The sequence below is a fragment of the Impatiens glandulifera genome, chromosome 3 (assembly GCF_907164915.1).
Source record: "Impatiens glandulifera chromosome 3, dImpGla2.1, whole genome shotgun sequence".
Lineage (NCBI taxonomy): Eukaryota > Viridiplantae > Streptophyta > Magnoliopsida > Ericales > Balsaminaceae > Impatiens > Impatiens glandulifera.
The window spans coordinates 50772849-50789609 of NC_061864.1; the positions used below are offsets into that span (position 1 = coordinate 50772849).

At 32.3% G+C, this 16761-nt stretch overlaps 1 protein-coding gene across 1 annotated transcript; it reads right to left on the bottom strand.

The window, feature by feature from the left end:
* Positions 1-11363: 11363 nt before the first annotated feature.
* LOC124930347 (probable F-box protein At4g22030) lies at positions 11364-13906 on the bottom strand. Its single transcript, XM_047470699.1, has 2 exons — positions 13373-13906; positions 11364-12097 (listed from the first exon to the last, which is right to left on the bottom strand). Exons 1-2 carry the CDS (start codon positions 13904-13906, stop codon positions 11366-11368), a joined length of 1266 nt encoding a protein of 421 aa, XP_047326655.1. The 3' UTR covers positions 11364-11365.
* Between the last annotated feature and the right edge of the window lie 2855 nt (positions 13907-16761).

Here is a 16761-nt window from a genome sequence, read left to right on the forward strand (position 1 = left end):
TTTTTCGAGGACATATCGAGTGATAGGGTTTGGTCGGGATCATGTATGAATGACCGTTGTGCTTGTTGATAAACAAGACTTGATGCTTTTTGAAGTTTGGGAGATGTACCTATTGAAAAATAGAATTTTGACTAGACACCTATCAAGAGATAGAGATTACTTGAGTATCTATGCGAGTGATATGTCTTGGATTACCTATTCGAGCGATAGGGTTTTGTTTGAGTACCTATCGGGTGATAGGATTTTGTTCAGGATCATATAAGAATGATCGTTGTGCTTGTTGACAAATAAGGCTTGAATACCTATCAAATGATAGGGTTTTTGTCTTGAAATATTTAGATTTAATGATGTTGGGAGAGATAATACTTATCGAGGTATAGGGTTTTTGCAAAATCGTATATACAATATCAACATCAGGTGAATTGTGTTTAGAATTGTTTTAGAGATGCAATACTGTTATAATTGACGTCAAAAGTTTTTAAAACTATATTTTTTGTTTTAGTTGATAACTCATACGCATGCAATTGGTGACTCTATTGATAGTTTTAGTATGTCTAGAACTCAAGCTTCACAAATTCTGTTAGCATCGCATTCTCAGGTACATTCGTAATCCTACTTTTCAAATCTTTATAAATAAATTGAAATAAATATGTAACTATCATATTCTATTGATTTTATAAAATGCACAGTTAGTCTATATGAATTCAAAATCCAAGACACTTATGTTATTGTAGTTTACAACCTTCGATATTTTGGAGTGTGTTTTTTATTAAATTAGAGAATATTATTGATTAAGTATTGAATAATTTCGAACATTTGTTATTGTTGTAGCTGAAATAACAATTTGATAATGATTTTTCTCAAAGACAATAAGTCGAAAGAAGCTATAATATATTAGATGAACAAAGAGAGAATGATGCAATGAAATTTGTGAAATGGAATTTTCTTTATTTGAAATACATTGCTGTGATAGTATGTCAAATGTAGTGATTTTTAGAGAATGTTTTCATTTGGGTGATTTATAGTGTGTAAGCATGAAAATATAGCATACCTAATTTTATAAATAATATTATTAATTTATAATATTATTAAATAGAACTTTGAATTTTTAAATTTAAAATAATCCAAAAAGTGATTAAAGATTAAATTAGGGTTAATTATTGTGATAATTAAAAATCCTAATTATAAAAATTAATTACAAATCCAAAAATAATTTGAGGTTAAAATATTTTATTTATTTTACCCGAATTAAAACTAAAAATGAGTTGAAATTATTTAATTATGATTTTAAACATAAATTATGTATAATTTATGGCTTAAAACAATTAAATAAATACCCCAAATTTCCAAAAATAAAATTAATGAACATAATTTTTATTATGTTTCCAAAAATATTTTTTGTGGAATTTTTGGTGAAGTTAATTAAAAGAAATGGTTAAAAATTCATTTTCAAATAACCCTTTTATAAAAATAAACACTTGGGTTTTACTTGGGTTTTATCCTAAAAACCCTTGTTTGGTAAAAACTAGGAAAAAATTGGTTTTTAAAATTTGAAGACTAATTTACCCTTTGACTTTAGAAGATATGGTGTAGGTGAGAGAATGATGGTTTAGAGAGAGAAGATAAAATTAGAGGGTAGTTTTGGTATTTAAATGATAAAATTATTTGATTTCATAGTTGATAAGATGTTTGAGTTTTGGGATAAAAACTGGGTTTTATCCCAAAAACCCTTTCATCAAACGAGCTCCAAGAGAACGCGCGTAGGGCCACAAGAGATCAACTAACGGAACGTCAACCCCGTTAGACGAAAATGCCTAGACGCGGACGAAACGTGGCGGAATGCCAAAATGTCGCATTTCAGTTAAACAAAATGACATCGTTTTATCCGTCTTCTTCGTCGATGCAGGGGATCTCCAGGAACGCGATCGACGCTGGCGTTTCATCCATAAATCTTATCTCCGCCTACAACCATCCTTATCCCTCCAAAAATTAACCATGTGCACGTCTTCTCCTCGCCATCATTTCTCCTAGGCTACGAAGTCAAAACCTATCCCTAACTAGGCTATCGAAGTTGAAATAGAAACGGGGAAGAACAACTTCGATAGCCAAATCGAAGTTGTATTCGACCTATATCAACCGACCTATCCTAGTATAAATACTCTCCCGGTGTTAAGCTTTCAATCCATCCAACAATCATCAAACATTACAGCTTAAATCAAAGATCTTGAAAATTCCAGCGAACTAAAACTTTATAAAATCCACTCTAACGATCCAAGCTTCAATCCAGGCTTCTGGAAAGCTTCCTATACATCATTGAAGTGTTCTACAATTGTGAGTAAGCTTCTAAATCTACTATAATTTGATTTGTGATTTGAAATTGAATTTTTTCAAGTTTGATCATATTTATGGTTCAATTATGTGATTTCTATGTTTGAAATCATTATCTAGATGATTTATAAGTGTAAAGGTACCCCCACGGTCTATGTCTTGTTCCATATCTTAGCATGTGTCAAGAGACACGTGGCAATATGGAGGGAGTATCGCAAGAAGATCGAGGTTCGATGTGTTTCAACATTGGTTTGCGTACCAGGCATCTTTTAAAATGACACATTTACTTTTGAAAAGATTTTGAGAATACATAGAGCAATAAAAAAATTAATTATGTAAAATAATTAATCCTTTGTTCAAATTTTAAATAATTTAGGAGGATAAATAACAATTTAACCTGAACCCAATTTAAATTAATTAAACATAATCAATTTAAAGATTATTTATTTGAAAATCAGAGTCACCAAGAGATTTTATGAAAATCAATAAAATGATACGTGTACAAACGTATTTATACTAGATTTTTTGAAAAAATGGTGTTTCGTTGTCTGTTTACGTTCGGAAAAGAACTTTCGCGCTATTTCCTCTACGCCTACCTAAGGACGGTTTTCAAAATCCATCTAAAATAAAAAAAGGGTGGCTTCTATAAATCTAATTATAACATTCCTTATCTTTAATTAGTAGTACAGGGGTCCTAAGTGAGGATAGACTTTAAATAATTATACAAAAATTTTAAAATAATGGGTGTGTACTTGTTGCGGCGATGTCTAGATTTAACAAAACCTAAAAATACCAAAGAGAATGTCAGAATTTAAAAATAAATTCCAAACGGGTCCTTATCCAAAACATTGGTTTAAGAAATAACCCGAAAATATAAAAAATATCATTTTATAATCTCTGTTTTTTAGAATGTATGAATGCTACTAATAAGTTTTTTAAGGGTCTTTTGATTGTCATCCTTAATCATAGCTAGGGTTTGTCTAGTTTTGATTTCTGACCCTCCCACTTTTGGGATTTTAATGAAATGGTTTTAACCGTTTTTCAAAAAAAAAATTATTATATGACCTTTCAAAATTATTTGAAAATGGGTTCAAGTTCCAAAATTACAAAAAAAAAAGATTTTGAAAAGAGGAACCAAACAGGCCTTAGGACCGAAGTCCTAGAGTCTGTGTTTGGTTTGGCCAATCTAGGCTTGGTCGGGTTTGGTCAAGACCGATGGTGTTCGGACCATGGCTCAGTCGTATGGGTTTAGGGACTAGAGAGCTCGGTCTTGGGCTTAGGAGACTCGGTCCCAAACTCGGGTGGCTCGGTCGAAGACCGGGGATGCTCAGTCCTAGGTTAAGTCTATCGGTGTATGTGTTCAGTCCTTGGGTTAGGTTGTTATCGGTCCTAGGTATAAGGTTAGGGTAAAGTTTCCCAATCCTAGGTTGAGTAAGGGCTTAGTCCTAGGGTTAGGTTTATCGGTCCTAGACTAAGTGAGGGCTCGGTCCTAGGGTTAGGAAACTCGATCCTAGTCCTTAGTCCTAGAGTTACAGGGCTCGGTCCTAGCCCTCAGTTCTAAGGTTAGAGTGCTCGGTCCTAGCCCTCGGTCATAAGGTTAGAGTGCTCGGTTTTGGCACTCGGTCCTAGCTGAAGAACACCGGTCCTACTCAACTGTCCTAGTTGAAGAACATAGGGTTTTCTCCCCGGTCCTAGCTGAAAAACAGTTCTCATTCTCTAATACCAATTGATAGGATCGGTGTAATCAATAGAGACGGGGTCTGGCGATTGATCACGGCTTAAGACAAACCATTTGATGGAAATCCTGTTAAGGATTTAAATCACTTTCTATTCTACACAAACCCTTTGCAAACTCTTCAACGATTCAAGTGCAGAAATGTTTGCTTGGGTTTGAAGCTAAGAACCAAGAATGAAAAGATGACAGAATGAAAAGACACAGCAGTTTGTTTATGAATGTTTGGAGCTAACTCTCCTACGTCACCCATTCTTCCAACCACCGGAAGGATTCACTATACTTTCGAATCAAATACATTTGCACGAATAGCTAACTGCTGAACATAAAAGACTCTGTTCAACTTACAATATGAAGAATTTCACTTAGCTAAAAACGGTGCTTTGATTCTAACTCTCTCTTGATTGAACACTCAGTAAAAACAAGAAAGCAACTCTCTCAATATGACAGTTTGAATATCAGCGCATAATACTCATTGTTCAGCAAATTATCTTCTAACAGTTCTTCCTTTGTCCTTCAGAATCTTTAAATAAGGAGCAGGTACCAAAGGTTAAATCTTTCATAATGACACGTGGCGAGCTTCTATTGGAACGCCTCCATAGTACACAACAGACTCTAAGCACTAGGATTGTGGCCGTACCAATCTGTTAGTGCGCCAGATATTCTTCAAGGATATTCCTACAAAAACGAGTAGTGGGAAGAATATTTACTTACGTGGAATTAATTAATTGGTTGCAACTGGCTGTCGTACTGATCTTCACTGGAAACTGGAGCAGGAGTAGCGTACAGCTAGTTGATCGTGGGTGGACGAGTGCTAGCTTCAAACAACTACTTAAGCCTAGCATTAGACGTATTTCACTTAGACGACCTCGTCTAATGAAATTAGACGTCCCTGTCTAATAGCAGGATCCATTAGACCACCTGGTCTAATGGGATTAGATAACACGTCTAATACCTCATCCCTTCAGAATAATCTGAAGGAGTTAGACAGCACGTCTAACTTTCATTAGTTAGACTGCACGTCTAACTATACATCTCTTCAGACTAATCTGAAGGAGTTAGATTACACGTCTAACTTCCATTAGTTAGACTGCACGTCTAGCTCCGTCTGTTAGACTGCACGTCTAACTACGTCTGTTAGACTGCACGTCTAACTACGTGTGTTAGACTGCACGTCTAACTACGTCTGTTAGACAATGCATCTAACTACGTTTGTTAGACAATGCATCTAACTACGTCTGTTAAACAATGCATCTAATGTCTAATCAGTCTAATGAACCTCATTGAGACTTAGTCTAATATAACCTGTTTTCGATACACCTGCACCAAAAAAGGATTAGACGACATAGATTGAGTTTTATATACATTCATCATCAAAATTCCAATAGTCAAACTACTTTGACACTTAGTCAAAATGATTTGACCCAACAGTCTTGCTCCACGGTTCTACCTGAAGAACACTGCTCATGCTCCACGGTCCTGGCAGAAAAATTGTAGGTCCTACTCCACGGTCCTCGCAAAAAATCACCGGTCATGACCCATGGTTCTGAGTCTGTTTTCTCGGTCCTAGACAAAAACCTTAGGACCGATTGTTCTTATTTTGGTCCGAAATTTCAGAACATTATACGTTTTGATTGGGATCATGAAATCATGATCTATAAGCTACAAGAAGTTCCTATGACCATGAAGAACAAAAGCCCTAACATAAAACACGATTTTTAATATCTTAAGAGGATCAATTTGAAAAACACAATTTCTAGGTCAAATTTTGGGATCTTTTAAATTAGGCCATTTTCAAGGCCTGATTTTTGTTTTATTAGTTTTTAAATGATGAATGTAGTTGACCTAAACCAAAACAAGAACAACATAACATCATTAAAACAATTTTTGAATATTAAATCAAAATTCAATTTTTTTTCAAAAACTCAATTTGATCAAACATGATCAAAGTGATGAAATAGGTGCTTATAATTCATTCTAACATGTTAGAAACATGTATAAAAACTAATTGGATTAACAAATCCAGATTAAAAACAAGAACACAAAATTTCAAAAATCCAAATTTTCAATTTTTTTCTAAAATTTCAGTTTGATCAAACATGATCAAAATATGATTACAGTTGTTTGGAAATCATTTAAATATGTTTACAAACATGTATAACAACTATCTGGATCAAAACATCCAAATTTAAACCAAGAACACAAAGATTTGAAAAATCCAATTTTCAAAATTTAGATATTGGTGGATTTGATCTGATTTCTTTTTACATAAAGTTTATAAATGACATACATAATGATTCTCAACAAAGAAAACATATGATCAAGCATAAAAACAAGATCAAACTGATCAAACAAGATAATTTGAAAATATTCAAAATTTTCAATTATAAATTGAAATTCAAGGCTTCTAGATTCATACCAACAGTTGGAGAACACTCCTGGGAGGTGTTGGAAGCTATTCAGAAGCCTGGATCGAAGCTTGGATCGCCGGAGAAAGTTTTGACAAAAATTGTTCTTGGCCGGAATCTACAGATCTTCATTTGGGGTGAATTGAGGTGTAATTGATGGATATTATTTGATGATTATGTAGTGGAGGGGTAAAGGGTATTTATAGTAAGTGAAGGTCGGTTGAGAAGGGTTAATTTGAGATAATTTTAACCTCCAGAGAGCTTATCCCAAAAATCTTATCTGGTAGTTGGCAGCCTTATCTACAATAGGATAAGGCTGGAGGATAATGGAAAAATGTAGGCGTTGATAAAAGGGTCATGTGGCCGAAAAAATCAAGGGATTTGATCGCCTGTGGAGGAAGCTAGAGCTTCTAGAAGGTTGGACGTAGGCGATGTCGCGGAAGAGGTCGCAATTTCAGCAAAGAAGGTGAGTTCTGTCTGATTCCGTCCGTGATCAGCTTGGTTGACTAACGGGGTTAGTCTGTCCCATTAGTTGATCCAATGCGGGCGCGCGTTCATGGCTCTGTTACATTCGACTGTGTGGGAGCGTCTGGAATGTTGAATGAGATGTGGGCGCTCATTTGATGGTCTAGAATCTTGGTGTAGAGATTAAACATAATTTCAGCTACACATGATTATCAGATTTTATTTTTGCTTAAAAGGTTATTATAAATCGATTTTTAATTCCTTTTAAATTAATTTCTTCATCAAAAATTCCACAAAAAATATTTCTAGAATCATATTAAACAACTATGATCATATTTTATTTTTTTGCGAATTTTTGCGAATTTTAGGGTATTTTATTTAATTGGTTTAAGACATGAATTAAACATAAATCATGAATAAATCACAATTAAATATTTTTAACCCATTTTTTGGTCTAGTTTGGGTAAAATAAATACAATATTTTATCCTCAAATTATTTTTAGAATTTTAGAAAATTTCTTAATTTGGGTTTAATTATCACAATAATTAACCTTTAATTAGGTTTTAATTATTTCTTTAAGTTATTTTGAATATAAATATCCAAAATATTAATTTAATATTATTAAAAATTATAATATTATTTGAAGATAGGGTAAGTCAAATTTCCATGCTTACAATAAATTTTCCGTCAAAAAAGATTTGATCAATTCAACATAAATCGAAAAAAAACTCAAATTTGATTTTGTATGTTGTAATATAATACTCACGAGGACAATATTCAACGTTAATGTTTAATGTAAAAGAAATTATAGTTCAGAATATTCAAAAAACATACAAATAGAAATCCAATTACGAACAAACATACCAATTGGTTTAGAACATGCTCATGTTCTAGGAACATTTTCAAGAACTTGCTCATGTTCTAGAGATATTTCCTGAACATGCTCATGCTCTAGAGAAATTTTCCCAAACATGGCCATATTCTGTACGAAATTGTATAGAACATGTCCAAGTTCTACACAAAATTGTTCAAATCATGTCCATGTTATGGACAAAATTGTCCATAACATGGCATGTTCTAGACGAAACTGTCCATAACATGACATGTTCTAGACGAAATTGTCCAAAACATGGTCATGTTCTTGACAAAATTGTACAAAACATGGCCATGTTCTAGACGAAGTTGCCCAGAACATGCTCATGTTCTAGAGAAAATTTTCCGAACATACTCATGTTCTGGACGAAATTGTCCACAACAAGGCCATGTTCTGGACAAAATTGTCCTAAACATGCTCATGTTCTGGAAATAATTTCCCGAACATGTTCATATTTTGGACGAAATTATCCAGAACATGATCATGTTCTAGACAAAATTGTCTAGAACATGCTCATGTTTTGGAGAAATTTTCTCGATCATGCTCATGTTATGGACAAAATTGTCCAGAACATGATCATGTTTTGGAAAACAAATTTCGAACATGCTCATGTTCTGGAGAAATTTTCTCGAACATGTTCATGTTATGAACGAAATTGTCTAGAACATTCTCATGTTCTAAACAAATTTCCCCAAATATGCTCATGTTCTAGATGAAATCATACAGAACATGGCCATGTTCTAGACGAAATTGGCCAAAACATGCTCATGTTCTAGAAAATATTTCTCGAAGATGCTCATCTTTTGGAGAAATTTTCCCGAACATGCTCATGTTCTAGACGAAATTGTCCAGAACATGACCATGTTTTGGACGAAATTGTCCAAAGCCATATTTTGGACGAAATTGTTTAGAAAATGCTCATGTTCTAGAGAAATTTCCTGAACATGGCCATGTTCTAGACGAAATTATCTAGAACACACTCATATTTTGGAGAAATTTTCTCGTCATGTTAATGTTCTAGACAAAATTGTCTAAAACATGGCCATGTTCTAGACGAAATTGTCCAAAATATGCTCATGTTCTAGAGAAATTTTGTATGTTTGTATGTAATTGGATTTCTATTTGTATGTAATTGGATTTCTATTTGTATGTAATTGGATTGTTATTCAATATAAATAAATGGTATTAATTTACAATTCAATTTATATATAATGTAGCAAGCATACAATGTTACAAATGGTATTAATATACATTTAGTATTCATCTATTTTACATTTTGTAACAATTGAGTAACTTTCGATAATTTTTCAGGAATTTTGTTCCTAACAATATTCATCTCTGACTTTAGGATCGCCGCAACATATTTTATCCTCATCAACTCAAGTATTACATTGAACATTAAAAACACAAGTTTCAGCACGTTAGTATAGATAATTCTCAAACAAGGTTAAAACTGTATAACTTACATTTTCCATGAAAACATGATTCACTTGTATTTCTTCTCTTGTAAATGACTTTAGTTTCCACACACAATAGATTCTAAAATATGTTTATTACTAGGGTCTTGCCAAAGAAATTTCATAATATTGAATGTGAATTCAACTATTGAAGCGGTGATTCCTAAGCCAACACTCTTCATGAAATCAACAAAAGCATTTTTTTTACCATGACAAAAAAAAATATAAACATAAATGTGAAATATAAACACTTTTAGAACCTATATAACTGAAAATACAATGTTAGTGCAATTTCTAGAGTTATATAGCTAAAAATGTAATATTTATGAACATGTCAAGAACTGCAAATTCAATGTTGGTGCCATTATAGACCTATATAACTGAAAAAGTAACAAATTAGTTTAAGATAACTTTGACCATAATTGCAAATCTATATAAATTTGGCCATATTTAAAAATCTATATAACTTTGGCGAGATTTGAAAATTAGTTTAAGATTCTCCACTATAACTCAGATTTATTAGTATTAAGAGTTACTATCATTAACCTGTAATTACTAAAAAAAATACATAATTTTTATAAAATGTGTAGCACAATATCAGTAGTATCAGTAAGTTTATTCTAATATTTAGGTTTTTATTTTTGTGACTAAAAGTAGTTTCAGTAGCCCCTCGACTAAGGCTGTTGTAAATGGATGCAGATCTAGAAACCTAACTTGGTTAAAATGTGTAGTATCTGTAGGTCTATTCTAATGTTTATGTTTTTGTTTATAAATGTGTGAGTAAGATTTTTATGAATGGATACAGATCCATAAACAAGGAAAAAAGTTTCCAAACATTAAATCATGTTCCAAAACATGGACATGTTCAGGATAACTCTAACTAAATGATCATCATGTTCGAGAACCCTAACTACAGGATGATCATGTTCGGAAAATTACCTTTTGTTAGTGTTAGACTTGGACGTAGTTGAAGGAAACTGATTTTCTTGAAAAATAAAAGTAAAATAATTTTAGGGTTTGATCGATTTGTTCGGTAACATTGTTGTTCTCCATTGAAGGCTTACCATTTTCGAAATTTATGAGGAAGATACTCTGAAGAAATAAGAAATTGCCGAATTCTGAAGTCGCGAAAGAAGGAAAAAGAAAGCCGAAGTCGCGGAAGAAGGAAGCCGAAAAGCCGTCGTCGCAGAAGAAGAAAGCCGAGGAGGAAATAAAAAATAGAGAGACTGTGAGGACAAGAGGGAATGGAGAGGGATTAAAAAAAATTAAAAAAAATTATTATAAATTTGTTTTTTTAAGTCATGGGTGGCTTTTTTTCCACTATAGCTGCCGAGTGAGATGTCGCTAGAGAATCGCTGCCCCAGCGTCGCTCTTTCTATCATTTTTCATAAATTAAACTATGAGTTCTTAAATGTTTATCTTTCTCCACTACAACCTAGCCCTCTAGCGAAGCGTCGTCCTCACCCTGTTCTGAATCTAACTCCACTATGACTGGCTTGCCTAGCCTTTAGCTTCCTTGCTCTCTCTACTACGACCTCTAACTAACTAGTCTTCGAACCCTATTCGCTAAGACAACTTCTAGGGCCGATTTTCGTTGAGAAAAATAAATTATTCATATATCAATTTTTACTACCTCTTTTACCAACTTTCATTACGTCTCAGAAACGTATACCAACCGACCTATGCCCTTTTGTTTTTGCTAAATGACAAGTGAATTTCGCTTTATATCAGCTATAAATCTAGTTGAAAAGACCTTATTTTAACTATTGAGTGTGTCTTGTTATTGAGTAAACTTTGATTATTGATCTCTTCAAAATTACTATATAAGATATGATTGATATTTCTCTATGAGAAATCTAGTTTAGTTGTATAAAACTAATTAATTAATTTGTTATATTTTATACCTAAAATCCAATAACATTTACTTACAAAGAATTAATAAATAAAAAAACATCTGTCTAAAGAGATTGCAAGTAACAATAAGAATCATAATCTTTTCACATTGTTCAAAATAGTCTCAAATGTTAGTCCATTTTCTATACAATGAATGAATGAATTAAGTAATTATATAAACAATATAATATATTTAATTTGTAGATCTCAAAAGAGTTTGCTTCCGAATTCTTCTTCTTGATCTTCCATTAATGAAGAATCAGTAAGATCCCTGAGCTCTGATAAGCTCCTCCCCAATTCCAAAGCCACCTTCATTTCCATAACCTTCCCATTGATCCCTCTCTTCTCCTCCAAATTCCCCTCTATCCATTCCTCCATCAAACTGAAGAACCCTGCATTGCTTCTGTACATCTCGAACACCATTCCCACTTGCCCGCCGTGCTCCACCGCGTTTATCACCGCCGCCATAGCTCCGGCAGCAACTCCGACCACAGTCGCCAAACCGGAGTGGCTCGGCCCCATCAAAGCAGAGCCCACAGCTGCCACGGTTGTTAAAACAGGACCGGCTATTCCTAACATCTTGTTTAACTTCAATGCTTTCTCCCCCAATCTCAAGTAATCTTCCTTATCTCTCCTTCTCAACACACCCACTACCCCTTTCATCCTCTCCTCCAGCCCTTCGTCCCATCCGTTGCCGCCGACTCTTGCTGCCGCCGGAGACATACTTTCTTGCCGTCTAATTCTCTTCTCCGGCCACCACCTGGCTGGCTCCACTCCCTCCGGAAACTTTTCTAGCATTTTCCCGAGTAAGGGAAGTGGGTAGGCTCTGTCGAGGGCAAGAACTTTATCCATAGCATCTCTATGGTCCTTGGACTCAGGATTCCCGATAGACAGTTTGGTCTGGATTTCACGTCGAAGTTTCTGGAACAGCCTCGCCGCCAGGGGCGGAGCCAGGTAGCGGGCTGTAGCCCAGTGTAAACTTTTAAATTATATATAAATATATATTTTATTATAAACAACTTAAGGATTGTCCAATTGGACTTGATGTTGAACTATGTAAGTGAGGTCAGGTGATCAAACCCTGGCCTCTACTTTTTTTTTATTAGATTTTAAAATTATATAAATATTATTATTATAAATTAATAAAATTTATATATATTTCATAATTTTAAATATTTTAAAATTTTAAAAAAAATATATAAATTAATATTAAAACAACAAGTTAAAAAACGTTATTAATTTGGTTCGACAATTTAAATAATAAAATTAATATATTATTTATTCTTTCCAAACGGTTTATAGATATTAATATTATATAATAGTTAACGGTTTTGTATTTTTTTTCTTATTTTTATGTTTTCCTTTATATTTTCACAGGGGAATTTGACGAAATGACACTAAAGATTGTCTTATTTTACATAAGTGCCAACGCATAAAATTAAATGCGCTGGTGACACTTTTTTTTTTGAGACGATTTTGCCCTGTCGCGAGACGTCCACAATCGCGAGACGCAATCCCGGTTGTGAGACGCAACCGACATTCGCGAGACGCAACCCCCGATTGCGAGACATAACCAGCATTCGCGATACGCAATCGGCATTCGCGAGACGCAATCGGCATTCGCGAGACGCAACCGGCATTCGCGAGACGCAACCGGTATTCACGAGACGCAACCGGCATTCGCGAGACGCAACCGGCATTCACGAGACGCAACCGGCAATCGCGAGACGCAAATTATTATTTTTTTTTTCAAATATTTTTTTCCGTCTCGCGACATGGGCAAAATCGTCTAAAAAAAGTGTAACCAGCGCATTTAATTTCATGCGTTGACACTTATATCAAATAAGGCAATCTTTAGTGTCATTTCGTCAAATTTCCCCCTTTTTACACAATTAGACTGAAATTCACTAAATTAGACTTTTATATTTTCTTTATTTATATAGTTAGTCTTCATTTTTTTAAACATAATTAATTTCACTTCTAACGTTTTCTTAACTTAATTTTTCTTCAACTATATAATTTTAAAGGTATAAATTTGTTTTTTAAATCGAGTATTCTCGTCCCATTTTAAATTCGTATATTTATTTTATTTTAGTAAGGGTATTTGTGGAACGGTTCAATTAATATATTCACTTATTATCCGTATTAAATTAATACATATAATTTTTACAGCCCAGTGAAAAAATAATTCCTGGATTCGCCATTGCTCGCCGCATTCCTCTGTTCCTCCGCCAATTGAGAGGGTTGGATCTTGTTCAAGATGATCAACAATCCAGTCGCGGCCAAGTATAAGAGACTCGAGCAGGAGCTGAGAGCGACCACATGGGACCCACCGGCGGCGGCGATTGCGGAGATGGTTGCGGCGGTTAGGGTCATGGCGTTAACAGAATTCAACAGAAGACTGTTCCAGTTCTCTCGTTGTTCCTTGATGTTCCTGTGCATCTCTATCCTGTCGGCGATGGCTTCCATGATGGCGTAGAGCTTGGGGATGGTGGTTGGAGATTTAGTGCCCTGTTTGGGGGAAGGTGTAAAGGGTACGTTTGATCTAATCATGTTCTTATAAATATTATTACTACCGCTGCTTCTTTGCTGCAATTCTTCGACCAAGACTCTGGCACTTAGGTCCGGGAGAGAAAGGGCGTTGATGGTTAGCTTGTTTGGATGGTTGATTGTGGATTTGGCGACATGTCTCCGACAAGGAAACGAGGAAGAAGACGATATCAAGCTTGAAATTTGAAAAGCCGCCATGATTATATGTCTTTGAGGATTGATGGTTTTGTAGAAAGAAGAATTGGGTTGAAAAGAATGAATGAATGAAATTAGAAAGGATATGTGCTCAATATATAACAGGAAGAGAAGACTAGATTTGTTCAATAGTGGAATTGGTCCTTCAATTTAATTGCCTAGTTGCCTACCCATTTGTCCTAGAAAAGACTTTTTCTCTGCCTATATTATTCAACAAAAATAAAGTCCTTATACTTTTATATAATTTATAATTAGACCTTAAACCTTGTCTTAAAACATATACTTGGTTATATATGTATAGATTTCACTTTAAAGAATTTATGTTTATGTGCGGGATACAACTGATAAATAATTAATTAATTTTTAATTTTTGTTTTTTTTAAATAATCATATTTATGTATTTAATTTAGATAATAATGTAAAATTTATTAGAAATCAAATGAAGAGTATGGTCTAATAGATAAAAAAAATATTAGGAATTTAATTATTATTCAAAACGTCAAAATAAAATAAGTGGAGTAGGATAACTTCCCAAAATAACTTTGTTTGAAAATGATCAATCTAGACATCAATGAGTTGGACAATATTTCAAATTTTCAACTAATTTGAATATTTTAAAACTTTAGAGATTTATATTCCTTTTGATAAAGTTTAGGAGCTTTTATTTTACTAACTACTTATTATTATCGATTTGAATCTAGTCATCTTTGACATTCAACACTGTTTTTCATATTTTTTGAATATAAGACTTTGACCATTTAAAAAATGATGAAGCAGTTGAATAATGTTTTAATAAAATATTAATGTTTTTTAAAATGGATTGTAGTGTTCAATGATAGAGGCTGATATAATACAAAAGAAAATAACATAAAATAAGAAATAAGCCATATTATGGTCTGATTACTCCGTTAATTGCTCGTATTAGGTTCTATTTCAATTTGTCAATTAGTATTTTATTTTATATTTTGTCAGCGAAGCATTAAATAAAAAAAATATCCTTATGGTTACAAAGTATTAAAAAATTTGAAGGAATTTTAATATCTAATTTTCCTTGGCAATGAAAATTTCTCCAATTCAACCTCTTTAATAGTTTCTCTAGTTACAAATTGAACCAAAACAATTGGAAACTGTTTTAAAAATCGAATCACTTTCATACTTGATTGTTTGATTATCTAATATTGTTTCTTCCCATCAAATATTGCACATCAAATATTCTCGAACATTCTCGCAAACATTCTCTCAATTTATTAATTATGTTTGAATGTTTTTATTAATAACTTTCATAAATATGTACACTCAAAACCTCAACTCAATTTAAAGTAGCATTAAATTCCTAACCTAAGCAAGACAATTCTTTTATTAAATTAATAATTTTTTAAAATATAATCTCTCAAAATTAATTATATTAATTATAAATAATAAAAAATTTATTTGCATCTAGTGCATCTACGACAATATTTGCATTAAAAACGGACGTTAGCAATTTTCTATAAATTATTTACAACATTTACAATTAAATTTGCAAGTATACCGAAAACATTACAATAGCCTAGTTGCACATTTGCAATAATTTATACAATAAATGTTTCATCATTTGCACTAAATCCACATGCAATGAAAAAAAGCATTTTCTTCAAGAAATTCTAACTAACTGTGATTAATATAAAATTAATGCAATATGTTTTTTAATGTTTTTTTTATTAATAAACTCGTTGTTTTGTAATAAAAATTACAATACCATGAATCTATTATATAATAAAATTATGTAATGCAATAGTTTTCGTAATACCTAGTATATCGAATATATGAAAATGAAGCTATAAGATTTGCGTCTTTATATGCAACCATATCTACATTAATAATATATTCAACATAACTGCAATACTTTATAAAATTACGTAATGTAATACTCTTCGTAATACCTATATTTATAATTTGCATTATAATTTGAAAAAATAGATATTTGTAATTTTGTTTGTAATTTTATTTAGATTATTCAATATATTTTGATATATTACATCATTATCATTTGTATTATATTAATGTAATTGATCTGCAACTCTTTTCGTAATATCACATGTAAACTTAAATTATTGATAATATATTTGGCACATAATTGTAATTAAGGTGGAAATTACCTTATTCATAACTTTTCAATAATATTAACAATAACTTCTACAACTTTATTTACATTATTTAAAATATACGGTTTGTATAATTGTATATAATATATTTTCAAATTTTTTATTAAATTTGCAAAATCTTTTCCAACTTTCTGGCATTATTTCAAAAATTAATATTATTATTTCAAATGATTTCTTATTTTATATATATATATATATATATATATATATATATATATATATATATATATATATATATATATAAATCAAAACAAGCATCAATGATCCATTCATTGTAAACTAACATAATTCATTACAAAGTTGTAAATTACATCCATCATGTTTTAGAGTTCCAAAAATGGTAAAAAAATCATGTCAAAAATTTAAAAAAACTGAGATTTCCAAAAAGTTCCCCATCCATTAGTATGTACTTTTTTTACCCCATCTATTGAGATTTCCTAAAAGTTGATCATTATTATATATTTATTTCTACCAACTTGTATATATTTAACAATTTAATTAATTAGATTACTATCTAGTTTGTTTATTGAACTTATCAATGTATAGTGAATTTCTTACAATATTTGCAGCCCAAGACCCATCCCACCCCTATCATGGTGCATTCTTTAATAGCATTTCACAACATTAAAAAACTCAAATATTGAACATAAAATATAAACTAAACCACTTGAAAACATATATATTTGACAAATGAACATGTTGAAAATATCTATG

Coding starts and splice junctions, on each gene's coding strand:
- LOC124930347 (XM_047470699.1), bottom strand. CDS start 13,906: ATGGCGGCTTTTCAAATTTCAAGCTTGATATCGTCTTCTTCCTCGTTT. Junction 12,098..13,372: donor TGGCGGAGGAACAGAGGAAT/GCGGCGAGCAAT, acceptor GCTCCGCCCCTG/GCGGCGAGGCTGTTCCAGAA.